The 22093-nt window shown below is 49.2% G+C and overlaps 1 protein-coding gene across 1 annotated transcript; it reads left to right on the top strand.

Annotated features, from left to right (window-relative positions):
• Nucleotides 1-255: 255 nt before the first annotated feature.
• Nucleotides 256-21869, top strand: GPR157 (G protein-coupled receptor 157). Its single transcript, XM_060259061.1, has 4 exons — nt 256-641; nt 17701-17914; nt 19508-19702; nt 21615-21869. Exons 1-4 carry the CDS (start codon nt 256-258, stop codon nt 21837-21839), a joined length of 1020 nt encoding a protein of 339 aa, XP_060115044.1. The 3' UTR covers nt 21840-21869.
• The last annotated feature ends 224 nt before the right edge of the window (nt 21870-22093 follow it).

Genomic DNA, 22093 nt, shown 5'->3' on the forward strand with positions numbered 1-22093 from the left:
GCACCGCCCAGAGGCGGGCCGGGAGGAGGCGGTGGGCGGAGACGGGGACGCGGCCGGGGCTCTGGCGGGCGGCCCCTCACATGATGAGCGGCGGCCCGGGCTAGCTGCAGGACTCCTCGCCGGCCCTGCGCCCGGTTGGCCGCGCGTCGCTTGGGCTCGGTCGCTCCACCCGGGCCAGCCGTGCGCCCTTGCCGGCGACCGTCGCCCGGATCTCGTCCTCGGCGGGGCCGGGGCTCCCCTCCTGCCGCCTCGGCCATGCCCACGGCCGCCCTGCCGCCGGCCACGCTGCTCTTCCCCTGGGAGCGCGTCCTGGTGCTGCTGTCGTGCGCCCTCTCGGCGCTGGGCGCAGCTCTCCTGGTGGCCACCCACGCCCTGTGGCCCGAGCTGCGCACCCGGCCCCGCCGCCTGCTCCTCTACCTCTCGCTGGCCGACCTCCTCTCGGCCGCCGCCTACTTCTACGGGGTGCTGCAGGACTTCGGCGGGCCCTCGTGGGACTGCGTGGCGCAGGGCGCCCTCTCCACCTTCGCCAACACCAGCTCCTTCTTCTGGACCGTCGCCATCGCCCTTTACCTCTACTTCGTCATCGTCCGCGGCGGCGGCCCCGCCGGGCCCGGCCTCCTCTGGCTCTTCCACGCGGTGAGGTTGGTGGCCCCTCTGCCTTGCAAGGGACAAGCGCCAGGGCACCCGCCCCCCACCCCGTCCCCAGATCTAGCGCGCCTGCCTTGTTTTGCATTAGAGGGCCCTGACCTGGTTGGCCGGAAGCCGAAGGGGGGTGACGCTCCCAAGGAAGCGCAGGGTTCCTCTGCAGAGGCAACCGGGTGCTGGAGGAAGAGACGCACTCTGTGCATGCTCAGACCGCCTCTGTTCCTCAGCCTTGACTTGGGTAGCCCGATCCTGGCAGATCTCAGAAGCTAAGCGGGGTTGGTTCTGGATCAGAACTTCTGGCTAGTGCAGGGGTGTCAAACTCATTCGGTATGAGGGCCAGATCTGACATAAATGAGACCTTGTCGGGCCATGTGTGTACCTGTTTAAGAGTAGGTAACAGAAATATAAGCTTTTCAAAGGACACAAACACAACTAAAGTTAAAAAATAAAACACGCCTTAAAATAAAGCTTGCTTAAAACATTAGCACTTGCTGGTCTTACAGGTGCTTTCTTTGTATTTCTCCCAGGGGATCCAGGGAACTGGGCAAAGGAAGCTCCGCCTCTTTCCCTCTCTCCCCAGGGGACCAGGAGGAGGAGGAGTCTCAACCAATGGAGAAAATTGAGCTTTTGCTCTGTAGCTCCTGTGCGATTGAGCAAACCTTGCAAAGCAAGCTGACATGGAGAAAGCAAGAGAGGGAGAAGGAAGCAGACAAGAGCCAGTTGCTCGGGGGCCTGATAGGAGCCCTCCGGGGGCCTGATTTGGCCCCGGGGCTGCATGTTTGACACCCCTGCGCTAGTACTTGGATGGGAGACCAACAGGGGTTGCTACGCAGAGTCAGGCTGGGGCAAACCGCCTCTTGCCTTGACTTGGATGGCCCAGGCTTGCCTGATCTCATCGTATCTCAGAAGCTAAGCCGGGTTGATCCTCCCGGTTCGTACCCGGGTGGGAGACCAGCGAGGAAGTCCAGGGGTGCTATGCAAAGGTAGGCAGTGGCAAACCACCTCTGTTCATCTGCCCTGACTTGGATGGCCCAGGCTAGTCCAGTCTCAGCAGATCTCAGAAGCTAAGCCAGGTTGGTCATGATCTGTTACCTGGATGGGAGACCTGCAAGAAGGCAGGCAATGGCCTTGAAAACCCCACCATGGGTGGGCATCAGTCAGGTGTGACTTGATGACATGTCATTGTTTCCCTGAGACCTGGTTGGCCCAGCCTGTGTCCGTACTGAGAGGCAGTTTGGTGTAGTGGTGAAGTGTGTGGAGTCTTATCTGGGAGAACCGGGTTTGATTCCCCACTCAACTTGCAGCTGCTGGAATGGCCTTGGGTCAGCCATAGCTCTGGCAGAGCTGTCCTTGAAAGGGCAGCTTCTGGGAGAGCCCTCTCAGCTCCACCTACCTCACAGGATGTATGTTGTGGGGAGGAAGGTAAAGGAACTTGTAAGACAGAGTGAAGGGTGGGGTATAAATCTAATATCTTCTTCAGTGTTGGTGGATCTCAGAAGCTTAATACTTGAATGGGAGACCACCAAGGAAGTCCAGAATTGCCATGTAGAGGCAGAGATGTCTTGCCTTGAAAGCCCTTTGGGCCATAACTCCACTGCATCTGGGTGGCTCTTCCCAGCGTCACCAGCCCACAGAATACACTCCTCTTGGCTTTTCACCACATCTTGCACAACCATTGCCTGTTTACTGGTCAAGCACCCCAAGGCTGAGAAAGCATTAGTTGATACTCCCCCGTTCTCCCTTTGAATCCCTGCTTAACATTTACTCTCCTCTTCAACAAACCCTGCCAAGCAAAACGAAGCTTCAATGCCAGAGCATTTGCAATGGTTATAATTGATTGGACTTGCCAGTTTTAAAACCTTTGACTGATTCAGAAGGTGTCGGTAACTGGGCAATAGAGTTTTTAAAAAGGAATTAGTTCTTTAAAAAGAGCCCCGTGGCACAGAGTGGTAAAGCTGCAGTCCTAAGCTCTGCTCACGACCTGAGTTCGATCCCCGGCAGAAGCTGGGTTCAGGTAGCCGGCTCGAGGTTGACTCAGCCTCCCATCCTTCCGAGGTCGGTCAAATGAGTACCCAGCTGGCTGGGAGGAAAGTGTCGATGACTGCGGAAAGTAATGGCAAACCACCCCATAAAAACGTTGTGAAAGCAACGTCAGTCACCCCAGAGTCGGAAACGACTGGTGCTTGCACAGGGGACTACCTTTACCTTTTTTAGTTCTTTAAACAATACAAATAGTTGTAAGAGTTGTGTCATTTTGGAAAAGCATTCCATCTTCTCTCAGGAAGGAATGCTGCCTCTAAGACCCTGCCTCTTCTGCAGTGTGCAGGCAGAATCGAAAAATCAAGTGAGGGTGTGCCTCTCTCCCTCATTAGAGGTCTTGCGAATATTATGTTGACTGAACTCGTACGATCAATGGACCAAGACCTTATTTCAATCTAGTGGCACTAATTGCATGCGCACACGCCTCTCTTCTCCTTCTCTTGTTGACTCTTCAGCTATCTGAGATTAGACTGGAAACTCCTTGGGGCAGGGCAGGATGTGAGGGTGGTTCAGTAACCCATTGACAAGATTTGGGATGTGGTTGTGTGCCAGGGGCTTTTCGTGCAAGAGAGCTGATTTTGTAGCTCAAGGGAAAGAAGAGCTTTCATTGTGCCAGGCGAGATGGTGCCGTCTTGTGCAAGCCTCCCGACGGAGGAGTCCTTTGGCGCTTTGGACTGCCAAGTGTGGATAACAAAATTAGGTTAAAAACCTTCCAATTCAGTTAAGCCAAACGATGGAGGAGATTTCTGCAATGCAGTTTCTCATTTTCTCATGCTCTCTGCTGGAATGATTTTTGCTTGTGCTTTTGAGAACGTCGCCATCATTCATTTAGATTGCCCCTCTTCCCATTTCACAGTTGGGGGATCACGGGATCTGGAAATGACGGGGTTTATCAGCTGGAAGGAAACGGTTCTGACTTGCATCGTCGGAATGGGAAACAGAATAGAAAGTTGCAAAAAGCTGTTTTCTTCGTTGCCTGTGGCGATGAAGAACGGTTTGCAAGGGACCTGTTGGAAAGTGCCGTCAAGTCACAGATGGCAGGGGTGTCAAACCCACGAGGGCTGGATCTGACATAAATGAGAACTTGTTGGGTTGGGCTGAGCCATATTGGGCCAGCCCATGTGTGTACCTATTTAAGATTAGGTAGCAAAGATATAAACTTTATAAGGACGAAGACAAACACAGTTAATTTCTTTAAAAAAAATTAAAACATGCTTAAAACGTTAGCACTTGTGGATTTTAAAGGTGCTTTCTTTGTATTTCTCCCATGGATCCTGGGAACTGGGCAAAGGAAGCTCTGGCTCTTTCCTTCTTTCCACAGGGGACTGTGAGGGAGGAGCCTCAACCAATAGAAAGAAGAGAGGCTTGGCTCAGCAGCTCTGCTGTGTGATTGAGACAGCCTGGAAAAACAAGCTCTGCTCTCGGAGAGCCAGTTTGGTGTAGTGGTTAAGTGTGCGGACTCTTATCTGGGAGAACCGGGTTTGATTCCCCACTCCTCCACTTGCACCTGCTGCCATAGTGGTTAAGTATGCGGACTCTTATCTGGGGGAACCAGGTTTGATTCCTCACTCCTCCACTTGCACCTGCTAGCATGGCCTTGGATCAGCCATAGCTCTGGCAGAGGTTGTCCTTGAAAGGGCAGCTGCTGTGAGAGCCCTCTCCAGCCCCACCCACCTCACAGGGTGTCTGTTGTGGGGGAGGAAGGTAAAGGAGATTGTGAGCCGCTCTGAGACTCTTCGGAGTGGAGGGCGGGATATAAATCCAACATCTTCTTCTTCTCCCCCCCTTCCTCCCCAAGGGAGGAGCCTCAGCCAATGGAGAACACAGAAGCTTTGCTCTGTAGCTCCTGTGTGATTGAGCAAGGCTGGCAAAGCAAGCTGTGATGCAGAAGGAAGCAAGAGGGAGGGAGAAAGAAGCAGATGACAGCCAGTTGCTCAGGGGCCTGAGAAGAGCCCTCTGGGGGCCTGATTTGGCCCCCAGGCCGCATATTTGACACCCCTGCCTTAGAGTTTCCGACACAAGAGACATTCAGAGGTGGTTTGCCGTTGCCTGCCTCTGCGTCGACCCTGTCATTCCTTGGAAGACTCCCTTCCAAACAACTAGCGAGGGCCAACCCTGCTTAGCTTCCGAGATCCAACAAGATCAGGCTAGCATGGGCTATCCAGCTCAGGGCGTTCAGAAGCTTTGGAGAAGTTGATCCTTCCAGTACATGAACCAGTATCTGAGTGACAGCTATATGTAGGCAGGTGGGTTGGTTAGCAAGGGGCCGGAAAGAGAATGAACTCGCAATTTATTTGCAAAGCTGAAGCATTTGAGTAATTAATGTGTGGATTTCATTAGCACAGCGTGAGGGTAATGCCTAGGAAGTTAAGAAGATTTTCAAAAGAGGATTAGTGGAATTCAAGGAGGCATCTGTAGGAAGGAAGGAAGGAAATGTGTTATTGCTTTCCGCTAAGGGTGGGAGGGTGTTATATCTGATCTCTGCCAATGGAGTTTCATTGCAGTGGACCAGATAAGAACCTCCATGAGTAATGGCGAAATACCTCTGATAGCTGGATGGTGCAGAGTCCGACATGTTCAGAGGGAAGGCTGTTCGCCTCGTATCCTACTGATTAGCATCCAGAGCTGGTTGGAAGCAGAATTCTGGGTTTGAGGTCTCTTTGGTCAGTCCTGATATGCTTCTTAGATTCTTGAATTTTATGCAGGTCTATGCTGTTCTTTAATGGGGTGTGCCAGTCATTTACACACACAGCTCCTTTCTTGCTCAAGAACTTAAGAGTTTTGCAAAGAGCGCATTCGCTGGCACTGATGCTCAGCCTTGTTTTGTACCTTGATTCCGCTGGAAGCTCCCGCATAGCCCAGCCCGTGTGGGGGAGTGGAATTGTTGGGTGTTGCCAAAAATTACAGAGGCAGGAGCATAAGGAGGGTCTCCTGTCTTTATTATTATTCCTGTGAGGAGCTGGGGATAGCAGTGTGGATCCCCCTCTCTCTCTCTCTCTCTCGGCTTGGCTTCGCGAACGAAGATTTAAGAAGGGTGCAATAGTCCACGTCTGCTGCAGGCTCGCTGGTGGATCCCAGTCCCCAGTTTACTCCCTCTTCCCAGGGATGGGCCTCCAGACAAGCTGGACACTGAAAAGAGTGCCTGTGCACTTACAGGGTTCTGCACCGTTTCCCCTCGGGCCCTCTTCCTTGGCTGCACTAGAGCAGGGGGGGCTCTTCCACACATATTGTCTGGCTCTCAAAGCCCCCACCACCCCACTGGCGAGCTTGGAGAAGGTATTTGTCTCTTTAAATCGCTTCTCCATGCCAAGTCAGCCAGCAGCTTGGCGAATGTCGTTAAAGTTGCTTCCTTTCCACCTTTCTCTCCCCAATCTATTTTCCTTCCTTCCTTGCGGCTCTGAAACATACGACGTTCATGTCTTGAGGCTCTCAAAGCATCTGATGTTTATTCTGTGTGGCTCTTATGTGAAGCAAGTTCGGCCACCCCTGCACTAGAGTATGACCAAGAGACAGAATCCGGGAACCAGCCCTTGCATGTGATAAATACAGGTAGGCCAAGCGTAACTTAGATCAGACTCATTGGTTATGAGGCCTGGATCTGACATAAATGAGTCCTTGCTGGGCTGGACTGTGTGTGTCATAAAATGTAATGCCAGGTAGCAGAATTATAAACTTTATAAACAATACAGACAAAGCACAAAAGATTTTTTAAAAGCTTAAAATAAAACGTGCTTAGAACATTAGCACTTGTTGGTCTTAAAGGTGCTTTCTTTGTATCTCTCCCTTGCGATCCAGGGAACTGGGCAATGGAAGCTCTGGTTTTTTTCCTTCCTTCCCCAGGGGAGGAAGGAGGGAGAGGAGCCTCAGCCAATAGAAGGAAGAGAGGCTTGGGTCAGTAGCTCTGCTGTACAATTGAGAGAGCCTGGCAAAGCATGCTATTCCTCCCACCTTCCTCCCCAAGGGAGGAGCCTCAGCCAATGGAAAAAAAAATAGAGGCTTTGCTCTGTAGCTCCTGTATAATTGAGCAAGCTTGTCAAAGCAAGCTGTGATGCAAAAGGAAGCAAAAGAGAGGGAGAAGGAAGCAGAGGACAGCCAGTTGCTTGGGAGCCTGATAGGAGCCGTCCGGGGGCCTGATTTGGGCTGCATGCTTGACACCCCTGACTTAGATGGTTCAGTGGAGTGAGCTAGGCTCGAAGTCTTCTTTTTAAGGCAGATCCCTGAGGTCTCTTGTTAAAAGGACTTCACACTTTTGTATGAGACTTTGGAAGGCCGGTGGTCATAACAGAGCAGAGGTGAATGGCCAAATGCAGACGTGATTTGTGGGTTGGGGGGGACATTTAGCTCAGTGGTAAGAATTCTCGTTGCGCGTGTGGAAGGTCCCACTTTCTGTCCTTGATATCTCCAAGTTACAAAGTGCCCGTGTGCTAAATGCTGTCAAGTCACTGCTGCCTTCTAGCAACCGTATGAATGAATAGAACAACGTTGGGAGTCCAGTAGCACCTTTAAGACCAAACTTTGTTGGCCTTAAAAGCACCGCTGGACTCCCAGCTTTGTTCTGTTTTCAGACCAACACGGCTGCCCGCCTGGACTCATGAATTAACGGCCTCCCAAATGTCCTGTTGTGAATAGCCCCACTCAGGCCTTGCAAACTGAGGGCCCTCGTGACTTCCTTGGTGGAGTTGATCCGTCACCTGTTGGGTCTTCCTTCTTCTAGCCTTATTGTCTTCTCCAGAGATTCTTGCCTTCCCCGAACATAAAGGGCAAATCTGTTGCTCCAGAAAGCAAGCAGGAGTCACGTGGCACCTCAAAGACTAACTATGACAGCGCTTGTTGTGAACTAGAGTCTGTTTACGAACTAGAGCCAGTTGCACGAAGCTAATGATCTCATCCGGCAGATATATTTACACCCAAGTTACCGCTGCGGTGTGTGTAAACAGCAAGGCCGCAAGGCCGTGAAACTCGAGAAGTACAGATGTACTTGTAATGCATTCAGATGTGTTCAAGATCAACGCAGGAACCATTCATTTGAGTAATAACTAGCAATCCTGCTGTCTTTCCATCTGATGAGAAATGCCGTGTCGTTGTTCAACCTTGTGAAATGCAGTCCGATTTTTCGATAAATGCAGCAGTTTTGCAACGGAGTCTCCTTTTCAGGCTCCTTTGTTTGAAAAATGGTGACTTTTAGGTGAGCAGCGGAGCATCCTAGAAGATGGGAATGCTACACCAGTGCCCTGAAAGATCTTTATTCCTCACCCCCACACCACCTCTTTGCGACATCCAGCCCACTGAAGAGTTCTGGGCTACCTGAACGCTTGCACTCCGTATTTTGTGGGATTTTGATTGGTCCTGAAAGCAATAAAGTGTCAGGCTGATGTTGGGTTTGGAATTTTGCTGCTACTCTTTTTCCAAAGCCAGTGAGCCAGGGATGTTGCTGTCCAAGACTGGCTGTCTATAGATAACTGATCTGCTGCACAAAAACGGGTTCTAAAGTAGCGGGGCTATAAGAGAAGCCATGTTGGATCAGGCCAATGGCCCATCCAGTCCAACACTCTGTATCAAACAGTGGCCCAAAACCCCCACAGGTGCCATTAGGAGGTCCACCAGTGGGGCCAGGATACTAAAAGCCCTCCCACAGTGCCCCCCCCCCAAGCACCAAGAATAGAGCATCACTGCCCCAGACAGAGAGTTCCAACGATAAGCTGTGGCTAATAGCCACTGATGGATCTCCGCTCCATATGCTTATCCAATCCCCTCTTGAAGTTGTCTACGCTAGTCATCTTGGAGAGCCACTCTTTGTCCATTCAGTACCACTCAGCAGGGTGGGTCAAAGTCCCAACTCAAAGCAAGCAACTTAAGGTGTTCAGCCTTCCTCCTGTTCCACAGCCTAGGATGAAAACCTGCAACCAACTTGTCCCAGCAAGGACTTGAGCCTGCCCATCTATCCACACCCTGCGCAAGTCTCTCCGTAGCTTGTATTCTTGGCTCCCATGGGAACCAGCCCAGGAAGTGGCTCGAGATCGGGGAAGTGAATGCAGAACTTCCAGGCTTGCAGGCAACATGAACACGTAAAGTGCCTTATACTGAATCAGGCCATGGGGCCATCAAAGTCAGTATTATCTGGTGGCAATGGCTCTCCAGGGTCTCCGGCAGAGAGGTCTTTCACATCACCTGCTGTCTGACCCTTTCAACTGGGAATTGAACCCGGGATCTTCTGCGTGTCAAGCAGAACTGTTTTAATTGAAGATAACGCTAGAAAAATTGCTCTTGAATATGTTAACTTTTTTTTCCCCTTTGTAAACTATGTGAAGGAAGTTTTACATTTCCAAAAAAGTAGAACAGATCCTAGCAGCACCTTTAAGACCAAAAAAAAAGTTTATTCAAGGTATAAGCTTTTGTGCAGATGGTCTCTGAGGCTTGCAAACAAAGCTCAGGCTTTGAATAAGCTTTTGTCGGTCTTTTCGGTGCCACTGGACTCGAACTTTGTTCTACCGCTTCAGACCAACGTGGCTGCCTGCCTCGATCGATTCCCAAAAAAGGAGAGAGAAAATATTACTCTTCTTAGCATTTTAGGTAAGCCTTCTCAACAATGGCTCCCCAATGGTGGGAATCAACTACCAGAAGAGGTGCGAGCTCTGCGAGACCTAAATCAGTTTCGCAGGGCCTGTAAAACTGCCCTCTTTCAGCTTGCATTAAGATGAAACCCGGGAAATGACATCTAGCCTTCCTAGATATAGTTGAACTGTAGCACTGAAATGTATACTTCACAATGGTTTAACTGTCTATTTAATTTTAACTTAACTTATGAATGTAATTTTATTTGTTTTAATTGCTTAATTGCTTGTTGTAATATTGTATTTTACTATCATGGTATATACCGTGTCTTGTTAGCCGCCCTGAGCCTGCCTTCGGTGGGGGAGGGCGGGATACAAAAATAAATTTATTATTATTATTATTATTAGGTAAGCCTTACCTGCTGCAGCATATGGAATGGTGATCTATGGACTGCATGGGGTTTCGGTGTTCCCGCATGTCTGTTTATGGGCACATGCGGTAGGACCAAGATGCATACATCAGTTGAGAATGAGCGCACAGGTTTAGAGCGTCTAGATAAGCAGCTGTGAGCAAAAGAACGGCAATACATATGCCAGGGATTCCCAACCTTTGTGGGTACCTTTAGAATTCTTACACCACACGGTGAGTGCAGCCACAAAACGGTTGCATCATGCTTCCTAGTGGGTGTGAGGGAATCTCTGCTTTTGCAGGCTCTTGTCTGCCACTGGCCAGCTGGCTGGTGGGAAATCTCGCCCCCAGATGACCTTTTCAAGCCTACCTCCAGTTTTGGGCCCACTTCTGGTTGGGGACCATGCTCTGGTTTGGGAACAAAACTTCTATGGTTTGAAGCCAAATTTACCATAGAGTTTTGCCCCAAAACCAGAGTGTAACCCCATAGGCCAGAAGCCGGAAGTAGGCCCCAAAATTCCCAACATCGCTTGCAGTTGGGAAACCGATGCTAGCCGGATAAGTTGACCTGACAGCTCTACTGCTGGAGGAGGTGCAGCTAGCCACAAAATGGCAGCCACAGCTTAACTTAAGCAACATAGCATTAAATCCTTGTCATGGTAGCAGCTGCTCCCAAAACAATATTTTGAAAAATCTGTATAGCCATCCAAATCTCCAGTGATCAGAAGTCTTCCTGTGGAAAATCCCCACCTGGCCCTGCCTAAAAACTCTTGGCAGGTACCAGAAAAAGTCTTGGTGGGCACCACCACGTTGGAGACCCCGCCAGAGGCACATTCTTTTCAGGGGGTTTTTTCCCAGTGATGAAGCAGCAACAGCGATTTCCCCCTAACCAGTAAGAAAGGACTGTTCCTGTTAAATTAGGGGCAGTTGGAACATCTCCAGGAGGTTTTGGTCAGCATGGATTTGAAGTGCCGTTCTGTACAAAACACTGTGGGCTAATCTCATTATTAAGCAGATTAGGGCTCTTTGTGTGGAGAAGGGATTTGGGGTGCCGTATATTCTCCAGTGCAGAAGGTGTGTTTCCAAAAAAAGAAAAAGATCCAGAGAACTTCTAATAGTAGCTGTGTGTGTGTGTGTGTGTGTGTGTGAGCAGCATTTTGCAGTGTTGGATTGTGTTATGGGAGTGTCAGGAAGGCTCTTGGCTCACCATGCTGAGTGGAAATGCAAACATCGGGCAGTTTCTTCTTCGGTTAGTTGTGCAAACACAGGGCAGGTGCATTGACAGGATCAAGCTCTGTGCTTGATCTTGGAACCTGTGGCCTTGAGCACTGGGTTTTGGCTGAGTTCCTGGAATGCATGAAGAAAGAGGGAACAGAGTGCCCTTCCTTTCTACAGTCAGTATTAGTAATTTGCAAACTGTGCATTGGAACAGGAGAGAGCTGCTGGCCTGTCATAGGAAATTAATAACTATTGGCTTCTGTTAATTTTCAAATACTTACCTGCAAAGGAGGCTGCCTGCTGTTTCTCTGCATGATTCCCTGCTGTTGTCTCGTCTGCTGTGTCTGTGCGTGATTCACTGCTTTGGTCTTGCTGTTCTTGAATTGGCTTCTGCTAGAGAAAGAAACCAAATTAAAAACTACCAGAGAACAGGCGTTCTCTACAAAGGCTCCCCAATGGTGGAATCAACTGCCGGAAGAGGTGCGGGCCCTATGGGATCTTAACCAGTTCCGTAGGGCCTGCAAAACTGCCCTCTTCCAATAAGCTGTTTAAGACGGAACTCCTGATAATATCAATAACATCGAGCCATCTTGCACATATTCTGATTGTACTATAGTGTTATATTGTTTTATTGGTTTTACTATTTAAATTATTAATTATTGTATTCGGTTTATTTGTATCATGGTTTACCATGTCTTGTTAGCCGCCCTGAGCCTGCCTAGGCGGGGAGGGCGGGGTATAAAAGATTATTATTATTATTATTATTATTATTATTATTATTATTATTATTATTATTATTAGAGAAGTAATTCAGCCGTTACCTCTGCATTGGGTGTGGTTGAGCAATTGAGCTACTTGGCTCAAGTCATTTTGAATCCCTGTTGACTTTGCATGACGTACTGAGATTCTGGGCATAGGCAGGGGGTCAAAGATTATGTTAGGCACAAAAGCACTGCTCGACCCCAACTGCTAGATGTGTCTTAGCTGGACCCCTTTGGGGAGGGGAGCCTCTGATAATTGCCCGCACGCATGTTCACCTTTGTGTTTGTAGTTTTGAAATCTAGAAACTTAAGCTGGGCTTCTCAGAATGAGGATCCAGTAACAAGGGCTGAATTTGCATGATACAGTCACAGAAGTGATGGTATCGCTTTACTCTACTCTGGTAAGACCTCACCTGGAGTATTGTGTTCAGTTTTGGGCACCACATTTTAAGGATATAGACAAGCTGGAACGGGTCCAGAGGAGGGCGACGAAGATGGTGAGGGTTCTGGGGACCAAGTGCTATGAGGAAAGGTTGAAGGAGCTGGGCATGTTTAGCCTGGAGAGGAGGAGGCTGAGAGAAGATATGATCACCACCTTCAAGTACTTGAAGGGTTGTCATATAGAGGATGGTGTGGAATTGTTTTCTGTGGCCCCAGAACCAATGAGTTAAAATTAAATCAAAAGAATTTCCAGCTCAACATTAGGAAGAACTTCCTGACCGTTAGAGCAGTTTCTCAGTGGAACAGGCTTCCTCGGGAGGTGGTGGGCTCTCCTTCCTTGGAGATTTGGGGCTCTTTAGCTTGGAGAAACGTCGACTGCAGGGTGACATGATAGAGGTTTACAAGATAATGCATGGGATGGAGAAAGTAGAGAAAGAAGTCCTTTTCTCCCTTTCTCACAATACAAGAACTTGTGAGCATTCAATGAAATTGCTGAACAGTCGGGTTAAAACGGATAAAAGGAAGTACTTCTTCACCCAAAGGGTGATTAACATGTGGAATGGATGGGCCATTGGCCTGATCCAACATGGCTTCTCTTATGTTCTTATGTTTTTAAACAGAGGCTAGATGGCCATCTGACAGTAATGCAGAGCCTGTAAATTTAGGGGGAGGTGTTTGTGAGTTTCCTGCATTGTGCAGGGGGTTGGACTAGATGACCCTGGAGGTCCCTTCCAAGTCTACGATTCTAATATATAGAGCACTGTCAGTTGTTGTTGGAGGAAGACATCTAGCTCAGAAATAGGGGGGGAAAAAAGCCTGGGCTGCAGCTGCCTTGCTCCAGCCTATCGGTTTCTTCTGTATGCTTCAGCTGCTACTTCAAGTCCCAACAGCGTTTGAGTACCTAAAGGAGATCGCTCTGCTGTTGACAGGGACTGCCTCCTGGAATGGAGACGCGGGCATGAAACTCTTGAGGCTGGCAGACAGACGAGAAGCGAAAGATGATCTGACTGGTCACCTGCTGTGTGGTGTTAGAAAGCAGTCACCCTTTTTTTCTTGTGACCGGGTGCTATTCATAGCTCCATGGCAAAGTAGGATAATTTCACAATGTTTAGCTGTTCCAAGGGAGAGGTTGCCCAGAGGACAGCATGGTAGGGGGTTGGGTTGCCAATACAGGAAATATCTGGGGACTTTGGGGGTGGAGCTAGGAGCAAGGTTGCGACAAGAGAACTGAACGCCAAAGGGAGTTCTGCCCATCATGCTTAAAGGGACCGCACACCTTTTAAATGCCTCCCTTCCATTGGGAGTAATGAAGGATAGGGGCACCTTCTTTTGGGGCTCCAGATTTGGACCCCCTGGTCCAATCTTTTTGAAACCTGGATGGTATTTTGGGGAGAGGCACTGGATGCTATGCTGAACATTTGTTGCATTTTAAAAGACAACCCCCTCCCCCCCCGATACTCACGGATCAATTCGGCCGGGTCTTCGGGTTCTGCACTGGCTGCCAATAACATACCGAGTCCGGTACAAGGTGCTGGTCATTACCTTTAAAGCCCTATATGGCCTAGGACCTGCCTACCTGAAGGACCATCTCTCCCCACATGTTCCCCAGAGAGTACTGAGATCGGGAACACAAAATCTTCTCGTTATCCCTGGGCCAAAAGAAGCCCGCCTAAAATCTTCTAGGGACAGGGCCTTCTCTGTTATGGCCCCTTCATGGTGGAACCAGCTGCCGGAGGAGGTGAGGGCCCTGCGGGACCTTACTCAGTTCCGCAGGGCCTGTAAGACAACCCTCTTCCGGCTGGCTTACACCTAACTGGCATAGGAAACTAAGTGTAGTTTTATCAGATTCTTGTTATTTATACTGCCGCAATGCTTAAATGTTTATATGTTTTAAATGCTTTAAATGTTTAAATGTCTTAAATACCTAACTTAAGATTTTATGTTTGATTTATCAGTTGTAAGCTGCCCTGAGCCACCTTGGTGGGAAGGGCGGGATACAAATCATAAAAATAAATAAATAAAATTCATTATCCCCTATGGAAACCAATCTCCATAGGGAATAATGAAGTGCCCAGCAGACATTTCCCTCCCACCCACCCCACTTTCTGATGACCCTAAAGTGGGGGGAAGGCCTCCAAACCATGGGATTGGCAACCCTATAGGGGGCTGTTAATGGTTTAAAACTGTGGTTTGGTTTGGTTTTAAACTGTGATTCTGGTTTTGCTGCCTGTTTGGTTGTTGGAAGCCACCCTGGGCCCTGTTGGGCAGGGAAAGGAGTGGGATAAAAATCAAATAAATCAAGATCTATTACAGGGATTTTCAGCCTGCGGGAACCATCGGAATTCTGACACACGGCAGTGGGCACAGTCACAAAATGGTGGCCACAGGAGGTGGAGCCAGCCACACGATGTCAGGGAGTGAGGTTGTACATAACTAATAGTACCCCTTCCAACACTTCAAACCAAAGCTGTGTTTTGACAGGATGCCTTCTAATCTGCATGGTCAATTAGAAGCCCAGCTGGGCAAAAGTTCGGTGTAGTGGTTAGGACTGCGGACTCTGACCTGGAGATTCCCCGCTCCGCCTCTGTATGCAGCTGCTAGGTGACCTTGGGTCAGTCACAGTCCTCTCAGAGCTCTCTCAGCCCCACCTACCTCACAAGGTGTCTGTTGTGGGAAGGGGAAGGGAAAGGAGATTTGTAAGCCGCTTTGAGACTCCCAAGTGAAGGGCGGGGTACGAATCCAACTCTTCTTCTGTAAAACCTAGGTGGGTGCTAGGAAGAAGAAAAAGAAGACTGCAGATTTATACCCCGCCCTTCACTCTGAATCAGAGACTCAGAGCGGCTTACAATCTCCTATATCTTCTCCCCCCACAATAGGCACCCTGTGAAGTGGGTGGGGCTGAGAGCTCTGACCGAAGCCACCCTTTCAAGGACAACTCCTGTGATAGCTATGGCTGACCCAAGGCCATTCCAGCAGGTGCAAGCGGAGGAGTGGGGAATCAAACCCGGTTCTCCCAGATAAGAGTCCGCACACTTCACCACTACACCAAACTGTGTCTGTGGGCACCGCGTTGGTCCTGCAGGTCTTGCAGCTGTTCAGCCCACCTTTGGGTTGATTTGCCTGCCTCTCCTACAGCTGTCCATCATTCCCCACCCTTTTAGGTGTCAGTGATTTCAACTGGGGAATGCTGGGAATTTTAGGTGACTGAGGTGATGACTAACAAAACGGTTCTTGGCAATCTCTGAAGCATTACAGTTCTTTGAAGGAAGCGCACAGACAATTCAAACCAGGGTGAAACTGGTCTCAGCCTGTACCATTAGGCAATGTCAACGGATACCTCAGCCAAGCCTGTTTTTCGTGCTTTGGGGCCAAATCCTTTTACCTCAGGCTCTGGAGTCTCCAGTCCGCTGAGTGATAAGAAGCCGGTATCGGTGTTCGTGTCTTGTTGTGGCTGTCATGTCAACGTTACACAACTGTCTGCACGGGGTTGTCCTCTGATAACCTCTCCTCTGACTCTGAAAATACTCAGGTGGAGACAGGAGGTTATTATTGTTATTTGTTTGTTTATATTCCGCCCATTCCCCCATTTGGGGGCTCAGAGCGGAGTACCTCAAAAGAGTAATGAAATCACAATAAAGTTACAATAACTTCATAATAAAACCAATTTCAACATTTAGTAAAGCGCAACAGGATGGTTCAGCAGGATGATATAACAGAATAATCTAGCAAAACGGTACTACAGAATGGCAGATTGGCATTACAGATTAGCACAAAAATAGCACCTCAAGACAGTGCAGTAGGAGGAGGCAAACCGATCGAATAGATAGATGCCCGCTGCCTCATCCAAAAACCTGGCAGAACAGCTCTGTTTTACAGGCCCCACGAAAGGCCAGCAAGCCAGGTAGCCACAAGTTGTGAAGACTTTCCCAAATCCTTTACAGGGTGACTTTGGGAGCTGTAGAAGCTGCCCATTAAAGATCCAGGTGAGTTGTGCTGGCAGGCTCGTTGCTGTTACGATGATGATACTGGATTTATATCTTGCCCTCCACTCTAAATCTCAGAACCTCAGTGGCTCAAAATCTCCTTTACCTTCCTCCCCCGCAACAGATACCCTGTGAGGTGAGTGGGGCTGAGAGAGCTCTCACAGAAGTTGCCCTTTCAAGGACAACTCTGCAAGAGCCATGAGAAGGCCATTCTAGTGGCAGCAAGTGGAGGAGTGGGGAATCAAACCCGGTTCTCCCAGATAAGAGTCCGCACACTTAACCACTATGGCTGCTCCAAGGCCATTCCAGCAGGTGCAAGTGGAGGAGTGGGGAATCAAGCCTGGTTCTCCCAGATAAGAGTCTTCTCACTTAGCCACTATGGCTGCCCCAAGGCCATTCCAGCAGCTGCAAGTGGAGGAGTGGGGAATCAAACCCGGTTCTCCCAGATAAGAGTCCGCTCACTTCACCACTACGGCTGACCCAAGGCCATTCCAGCAGCTGCAAGGTGAGGCGTGGGGAATCAAACCCGGTTCTCCCAGATAAGAGTCCACTCACTTAACCACTATGGCTGCTCCAAGGCCATTCCAGCAGCTGCAAGGTGAGGCGTGGGGAATCAAACCCGGTTCTCCCAGATAAGAGTCCACTCACTTAACCACTATGGCTGCTCCAAGGCCATTCCAGCAGGTGCAAGTGGAGGAGTGGGGAATCAAACCCGGTTCTCCCAGATAAGAGTCCGCACACTTAACCACTATGGCTGCCCCAAGGCCATTCCAGCAGCTGCAAGTGGAGGAGTGGGGAATCAAACCCAGTTCTCCCAGATAAGAGTCCGCACACTTAACCACTACACCAAATTGGCTTTCCCCACTTGTACTGCACACAGTTTTAGGGGCTGGTGATAACCTGTAAATCTCTGAACCAGACTTGTAAAAAAAATCTGATCCCTGGGGGTGAGTAAAGATGACTTGTGAGTGACCAGGCAAGGAAACGTCGTATATTTGAAATGGACACATGATGCTGCCTTAGACTGAATCAGGCCCTTAATGCCAGACAGGCAGTGGCTCTCCAGGGTTTATGGCAGAGAGACCTTTCCCCAAGAATCTCCCAACTGTAGATGGAGTTCTGTATATGAAACCCATATGCTTTACTTCTGAGACAGTGAGTGCATTCACACTACACTAAATAATGTATTTTGCTGTTGTTACATAGAAGAAGAAGATAATGGATTTATATCCTGCCCTCCACTCTGAATCTCCTTTACCTTCCTCCCCCACAACAGACACCCTGTGAGGTGGGTGGGGCTGAGAGAGCTCTCCTAGAAGCTGCCCTTTCAAGGACAACTCTGCAAGAACTATGGCTGACCCAAGGCCATTCCAGCAGCTGCCAGTGGAGGAGTGGGGCATCTAACCCGGTTCTCCCAGATAAGAGTCCGCTCACTTAACCACTGCACCAAACTGGCTCTCTAAAAATCCAGTTGCAAAACACATTATTTAGTGTAGTGTGTATGCACCCAGTGGCCTCCGTTAGTAAACATTGTTCCTCTTGACCTTCTTCCTAGATGCAGAGATGGTGTTGTGAAGGGAGAGCTTCTGGTGGGGTGGGTGGGAATCCCTTCTCCTTAACCAGCCCTTCCTCATCTCTTTCTCTGCCCTCAGCTGGGGAGTTCCTCTGAGCATCACGGCGGCGGCTGTTGCCCTGAAGAAGATTGGATACGACGCCTCCGACGTCTCCGTTGGCTGGTGCTGGATTGACATCCAAGCGGACGATCGGGTCCTTTGGATGCTACTGGCAGGGAAACTATGGGAATTCCTGGCATACTTGATTTTGCCCATCTTCTACATCCTTATAAGGAAACACATCCATCGAGCGGTTGGTATTCAGCGCATCTTTCTTTACCGGATAGGGATGGGATTCTTGGTGGCCTAGTGGCGAACCCGCATTTCCTCCAGGCTCTTCAGCAGAGAAGCTCTTTTGTAAATCAGTGAACAAATCTTCATTTTTGTGATCAGAATAAAATGAAAGAGATGTACATTTGTGGTGACTTTCCAGTTTGTGGGGTTTTTTTCTGTCAGTTTGTGGGGGTTTTTTCTGTTTGCAAAGTGTATGTGGATGAACATGAACATATGAAGCTGCCTTATACTGAATCAGACCCTTGGTCCATCAAAGTCAGTATTGTCTTTTCAGACTGGCAGCGGCTCTCCAGGGTCTCAAGCTGAGGTTTTTCACACCTCTTTGCCTGGACCCTTTTTTGGAGATGCCAGGGATTGAACCTGGGACCTTCTGCTTCCCAATCAGATGCTCTACCACTGAGCCACTGTCCCTCCCCAATTTTGTGGACGATTCTGTATTCGTCTCCGCCTTACTTCTACAGAAGCAGATATTTGGGGCCTACTGGCTGCTGTTGTTATTAGTCTATAAATGAAGTAGAATTTCTATGTGGGAGCAACTGTTGGTGTGGGGCAGGCCAGAAACCAGATCTCTTCCCCCACCCCACTCCACACACACACACAACATTTCATGCCAGACATTTCTTCCTCCTTGCTTTTTGGAGTTGGTTTAAAGACGTTGCCTACCACAGATTTCTCTGAGCCAGTTTTGAAACTCTGGTCAGGATTAGTTCTTGAGAAAGCTAAAGTGAAAATGTAGAGAGTTATCCTGTCTTAGAGATAACCTGTCTTGGTTAGATTTTCACTTTAACTACAGGTGGTAAATAAAAATGTATGTGGAATAAATACAGGTAAATAAAGAGGCACTAGTGCAGTGTAGTAGTACCCAGCAAAACCCAATGCCTTCTCTTAAATACTTTCTTTTTTTCGTCCATTGTAAACAATGGAGAAAGGAGGTACCTTCTTTGGGCACACTGCACATATTTGGATGTGTTGGGCTTGCTCCTCTTAAGAACGTAAGAGAAGCCATGTTAGATCAGGCCAATGGCCCATCCAGTCCAACACTCTGTGTCACACAGTGGCAAAAAAAATTATATATATATATATACGCACACACACACACACACACACACACTGTGGCTAATAGCCACTGATGGACCTTTGCTCCATATTTTTATCTAAACCCCTCTTGAATCTGTACAGCCCCTTGCTTGTATTTGTTCAGTTGACATTGCCACAGTGATGCTGGACACTCTGTACATGCACTGGTTCTGCTGAGTGCTCTGTACATGGCCTGTCCGTGCTGTGCTTGCACCCTCCCTTGCTTGGATCTGTTGAACTGGCATTGCCACAGTGGCATTGGTTTTGCTGAGCTTTCTGTACATGCACTGGTTCTGCTGGGCTTGAAAAAAACACCCCTTCAGTTTCTACTGAGGAGACTCTTGGGTCCAATTTTTTTAAAAACTGTTTTTTTTGCCCCACCATACAGAGCCACTCCATCTCTGACCCTTCCTTCCCCATCCTTCCAATATAATATAGTTTTCTAATGGTATTTCTCTCCTCCTCCCTTTCGCAGCATGCAGCACTCTCTGAATACCGCCCCATCTTGTCGAGTACTCCAGCTTTCCATCCAAGAACCTCGATAGCAGACAAGAAACTAATCCTGATTCCAGTGATCTTCATCTTCCTCCGCATCTGGAGCACCATCCGATTTGTGCTGACTCTCTCTGGTTCCCCTCTGGTTCAAAACCCACTGCTGGTGGTCCTTCATGTGAGTGCCAAAATCATAAAGCCAGGATTGTTCATTGTGAGGAAATAGGTGGAGGGAAGGACCTGGGTCTTGAATACGTTGTTCTCTTAGCCTCTGAAAGGATTCTGATGAAGATGCTGAGTTAATCTGGCCTTCATCCTCTCCCCCAACCCAACTTGGGTGCACATAACAGCATTCACTCACACATTCATCCTGTGACCGGTGCCTCTCTTCCCACCCTGGTCTGAATATAAGAAGATGATATTGGATTTATATCCCGCCCTCCACTCCGAAGAGTCTCAGAGCGGCTCACAATCTCCTTTACCTTCCTCCCCCACAACAGACACCCTGTGAGGTAGATGAAGATATTGGATTTATATCCCGCCCTCCACTCCGAAGAGTCTCCGAGCGGCTCACAATCTCCTTTACCTTTCACCACCCCCCCACAACAGACACCCTGTGAGGTAGATGAAGATATTGGATTTATATCCCGCCTTCCACTCCAAAGAGTCTCAGAGCGGCTCACAATCTCCTTTACTTTCCTCCCCCCCCCCTCCCCACAACAAACACCCTGTGAGGTAGATGAAGATATTGGATTTATATCCTGACCTTCACTCTGAAGAGTCTCAGAGGGGCTCATAATCTCCTTGACCTTCCTCCCCCACAACAGACACCCTGTGAGGTAGATGAAGATATTGGATTTATATCCCGCCTTCCACTCCAAAGAGTCTCAGAGCGGCTCACAATCTCCTTTACTTTCCTCCCCACCCCCCACAACAGACACCCTGTGAGGTAGATGAAGATATTGGATTTATATCCTGCCCTCTACTCTGAAGAGTCTCAGAGGTGCTCACAAGCTCCTTGACCTTCCTCCCCCACAACAGACACCCTGTGAGGTAGATGAAGATATTGGATTTATATCCCGCCCTCCACTCTGAAGAGTCTCAGAGGGGCTCACAATCTCCTTTCCCTTCCTCCCCCACAACAGACATCCTGTGAGGTAGATGAAGATATTGGATTTATATCCAGCCCTCCACTCCGAAGAGTCTCAGAGCGGCTCACGATCTCCTTGACCTTCCTCCCCCACAACAGACACCCTGTGAGGTGGGTGGGGCTGAAGAGGGCTCTCCCAGCAGCTGCCCTTTCAAGGACAACCTCTGCCAGAGCTAAGATATAATATAGATGTAAATGCCTCTGGATCAGGGGTCTCCAAACTTTTTGAGCATGCAGGCACCTTTGGAAGTCTGACATAGCATGGTGGGTGAAGCCAGCCACAAAATAGCTGCCACAGGAGGCAGAGACAGCCATAAAATTGCTTGCCTTCAGTCACATGCTGCGTTTTAAAAAATCAGCGCCTTGCTGGGCAAAAATCAGAAACCTTGCCTGGCAAAAGCCTGACTTGGACCCACCTACTTTCTAAAGACCCTAGGTGAACGCTAGGAAAGGTGTCCGTGGGCACCACGTTGTGGACTCTTGCTTTGGAGTTGTCAGTTAACATCCTTGACAGTGCTGGTTTGGTGTGGTGGTGAAGTGTGCGGACTCTTATCTGGGAGAACCGGGTTTGATTCCCCACTCCTCCACTTGCACCTGCTAGCATGGCCTTGGGTCAGCCACAGCTCTGGCAGAGGTTGTCCTTGAAAGGGCAGCTGCTGGGAGAGCCCTCTCAGTCCCACCCACCTCACAGCATGTCTGTTGTCGGGGAGAGAGATAAAGGAGATTGTGAGCTGCTCTGAGACTCTGATCCAGAGAGAAGGGTGGGGTAGAAATCTGCAGTCGTCATCATCTTCTTCTTAGCTGATAATTAGTGCACAAACGAACTGTGTGGTGGACAGGCTCTGATGGCAGCGTTCCTTCCCACTTGGACCTGCTTCGGCCTCTCATTGCTCCTGTGGGCAATGGCAGGCCTCCCAAGAACTGTCTGCCTCTCTTTCAGGGCATCGGGAACACCTTCCAAGGAGGTGCCAACTGCATTATGTTTGTGTTTTGCACACGAGTCGTCCGGAACAAGCTCTTTTCCTGCCTGTGCTGCTGGCGATATGACAGCCTGGACCCTTCTCTTCCGAGGCCACAGAGCTGGCGCCAGAATCACGTGGCCTTCCCCAAAGACTGGGAATCGGAAGACAGCGAGTGGGACAGAGCGGAACTCTCCAGCACCTGAGGTCCAGAGCATCCTCATCTTAAAGAAGGACGTGGCCTTACCCAGGCGAGACTCCCAACTGTGAGGAACTTAATTATTTGTTTAATGTCCATGTCCACATGTCAGGTTGCAGATCTGGATGCGGCAAGGAGCTTGGAAGCCGCTAAGAAACGATTTTGAGGGGCAGCTGTGGATCGTTTGTTGCAGACAGACTGACATATTTATTTATTCGTTATTTATTTTATTTCATTGATACCCTGCCTTTCTTCCCAGCG

Source organism: Heteronotia binoei, chromosome 18 (genome assembly GCF_032191835.1).
Source record: "Heteronotia binoei isolate CCM8104 ecotype False Entrance Well chromosome 18, APGP_CSIRO_Hbin_v1, whole genome shotgun sequence".
Classification (NCBI taxonomy): domain Eukaryota; kingdom Metazoa; phylum Chordata; class Lepidosauria; order Squamata; family Gekkonidae; genus Heteronotia; species Heteronotia binoei.

Excerpts from the sequence above, each read along its gene's own strand:
- GPR157 (XM_060259061.1), top strand. The coding sequence starts at position 256 with ATGCCCACGGCCGCCCTGCCGCCGGCCACGCTGCTCTTCCCCTGGGAG. Across the intron at positions 17,915-19,507 it reads GGAAACACATCCATCGAGCG|CATGCAGCACTCTCTGAATA; the intron begins GTTGGTATTCAG and ends TCCCTTTCGCAG. Across the intron at positions 19,703-21,614 it reads CACTGCTGGTGGTCCTTCAT|GGCATCGGGAACACCTTCCA; the intron begins GTGAGTGCCAAA and ends CCTCTCTTTCAG.